The sequence below is a fragment of the Puntigrus tetrazona genome, chromosome 8, assembly GCF_018831695.1.
Source record: "Puntigrus tetrazona isolate hp1 chromosome 8, ASM1883169v1, whole genome shotgun sequence".
Lineage (NCBI taxonomy): Eukaryota > Metazoa > Chordata > Actinopteri > Cypriniformes > Cyprinidae > Puntigrus > Puntigrus tetrazona.
The window spans coordinates 14,198,664-14,201,163 of NC_056706.1; the positions used below are offsets into that span (position 1 = coordinate 14,198,664).

Here is a 2,500-nt window from a genome sequence, read left to right on the forward strand (position 1 = left end):
ACTTGCTTCTGACAGCGAGCTCTTGTAATTTAATTTCGGGTGAATCATTTGTTTGTTCTTTGTTTGTACACTTAAGAAAACCATATAAAAGAGCTTGTGTTGTTCACAGCCTTCTAAAGGTATTCACAGCCGTTTACATAAGAGTTGATGTAACTGTCTTGATTCAACTTGATTTAATATATATATATATATATATATATATATATATATATATATATATATATATATATATATATAGATAGATAGATAGATAGATAGATAGATAAGATTGTTGGTGCTAAAGCCATCATGGAGGCCTAGTCATCTGACTTGGTTTAGCTCATTTTAGGGTTCAATGGGCAGGAAAGGGAGTTCAGTTAAAAAAATCTGAATAGCCATTTTTAGTGTTTTCCTCTACATATAGCCAGCTATTGCTAAAATTCACAGAAATCAAGACGCCTTTTATTAAGGTTAAGGCCCTTTAGGGAACCTGTTGGACATCTTGCACTTGTGGTTTTGTGAGAGTTTCTATTTCTTTCTCTAAGTAAGCAACACAACCTGGAAATCTGGAACCGAAAGCTGTTATGTTAGCATCTTTGTCTTGTGGAAAGCTGATGTATTGTCATGTGTACCTTCATACCTCAAGGCTTTCTGTTTGGTTTGGCTGTGCTGCTTCTGCTCAAGCCGAGGCACAAGACTAGAGTTCCAGGAAAGATTAGAGGGCAGGAGAAGGTTACTCATAGTCTCGTGACTGTACATTGTGACTGAGTGCTGAGGAAACGGATCATGCGCTAGCCAGTCATACATCACCCAGATTTTCAGTGTACTTGTTATGAAATCGACACCTTTATGATATCACGTGAGATAGGATGAATGTATTGTTGTTATGGATCTTCACTGGATTTTCAGAGAAGCATGTTACTTTGCGACGCTTAAAAATCCTAAAAAAATATTTATTTTTGAACTGGATTGATTAAAAAAAAAAAAAAAAAAATGTATATATGTCAAAAATGTATTACATATGTTGTTCTTCTTACACTTTAAGTACACACCAGTGCATTTAAAAAATAAATAATGAAATAAAACCGTTTGAAAGTATTTTGGAACGAATATGAAATGTGAGAATCACGTCTTTGACCCACTTGTTATTTTGTTTGTCTTCTCCAGGCTGCTGGAGCAGCCCTCGCGTATGTAGGCTCTTATGTGATAAAGAGCTACAACAGCTTTGAAGACTTCGTGTCTGATAAGTACTCTGTCATCCCAGCAGCCATCATAATCGGTGTAGCTGTGGTCATGTTTGTCATCGGGTTCGTTGGCTGCTGTGCAACTCTGAAGGAGTCCAAAGTCGGTTTAGGCTTTGTAAGTATGGGCCATCTGTCTGTGCCCAAAGCCTTTGTTTCAGTTTATTTATTCCAAAATAGAAAGTAGGGACCATGTGGTGGTTTCTATTCCTCCTTGAAAGCCCCTGAGTGAGTACTCATTTCATAATTTTTAATATTGTATACTTTTCTCTGAATTTGCCTTTAGTTTCTTATCATCATCATGATCATCTTCGCAGCCGAGGTGACCGCTTTTGTGTTTGGCTTCATCTACAGAGGAAGAGTACGTAATTCTCATATGATTTACTCCTGAATAAAATCCATGATATGTAGAAATAAGAATCATTGGAAAGTGTTTCTTACGTTTACAGATAAAGGGTGACCTAGAAAAGTCGATGAATGGCGTCTTTCAAAAGTATGATGGCGTGAACACTGAAACGCACGCAGTGGATTACCTGCAGTCTCAAGTAAGGCCGAAAGGTTCATTCATGTCATTTTTGGTTACACAGGAATTGACAGATGCAAAAGATTCTCTTCATTCTCCCCTTGTCGTTCTCTGCTTTTTAAATTTCCAGCTGAAGTGCTGTGGGGTGAATAACATCACAGACTGGACGGCAGTACCGTGGTATGGCCAACATAACAACTCTGTGCCACATTCCTGCTGCAAAACAAATGCTACTCAATGCACTGGCCAAATCTCCCAAATAGATCTTCTCAACACACAGGTTTGACATCTGATATTATTTATATGCCGTTATAGTATGACGTTCATGGGTTTGTTTGTTTTTGTTTTATTTCACTTTTTGGAATTTTAGTACATGCGCTATTTTTCATTTTGTTTTTCATTCAGGATTTATTTTATTTTAGTTTTATTTAATTTTTTTTTTTCTCAGTTACAACATTTGCTTTCAGATCAGCCTGTTATATTACAGTTATGTAATGCTGTTGTTTAAGAGTTTTTGTGAGGAGGAGGAAAAAAAAAAAAAACTGTGTTGTTCCTGCAGGGATGTGAAGCTAAACTGGAGCAGATGCTTCAGGATGTGCTTAGTTATGCAATGTTGGTCATCCTGGGATTTGCCATCATTAAGGTACATCAGCTCATTTTAGCCTTATCTTCATCCTTGTTTATCAGACAGTGAATTTTCAGCAACTTGCTTTGTTTGTCTTTTTCAGCTGTTTGGGATGCTCAGCATCTGTGTCAT

At 36.9% G+C, this 2,500-nt stretch overlaps 1 protein-coding gene across 1 annotated transcript in view; it reads left to right on the plus strand.

Moving 5' to 3' along the window:
• The window catches only part of tspan36 (tetraspanin 36), a 3,606-nt gene that overhangs the window by 393 nt on the left and 713 nt on the right, over positions 1-2,500 (plus strand). Inside the window, exons 2-7 of the mRNA XM_043247761.1 lie at positions 1,147-1,338; positions 1,507-1,581; positions 1,670-1,765; positions 1,874-2,023; positions 2,303-2,386; positions 2,472-2,500. The exon at positions 2,472-2,500 is cut by the window's right edge and continues 713 nt beyond it. Of these exons, the coding sequence (XP_043103696.1) occupies positions 1,147-1,338; positions 1,507-1,581; positions 1,670-1,765; positions 1,874-2,023; positions 2,303-2,386; positions 2,472-2,500 (626 nt within the window). The remainder of the gene's footprint in view (positions 1-1,146; positions 1,339-1,506; positions 1,582-1,669; positions 1,766-1,873; positions 2,024-2,302; positions 2,387-2,471) is intronic.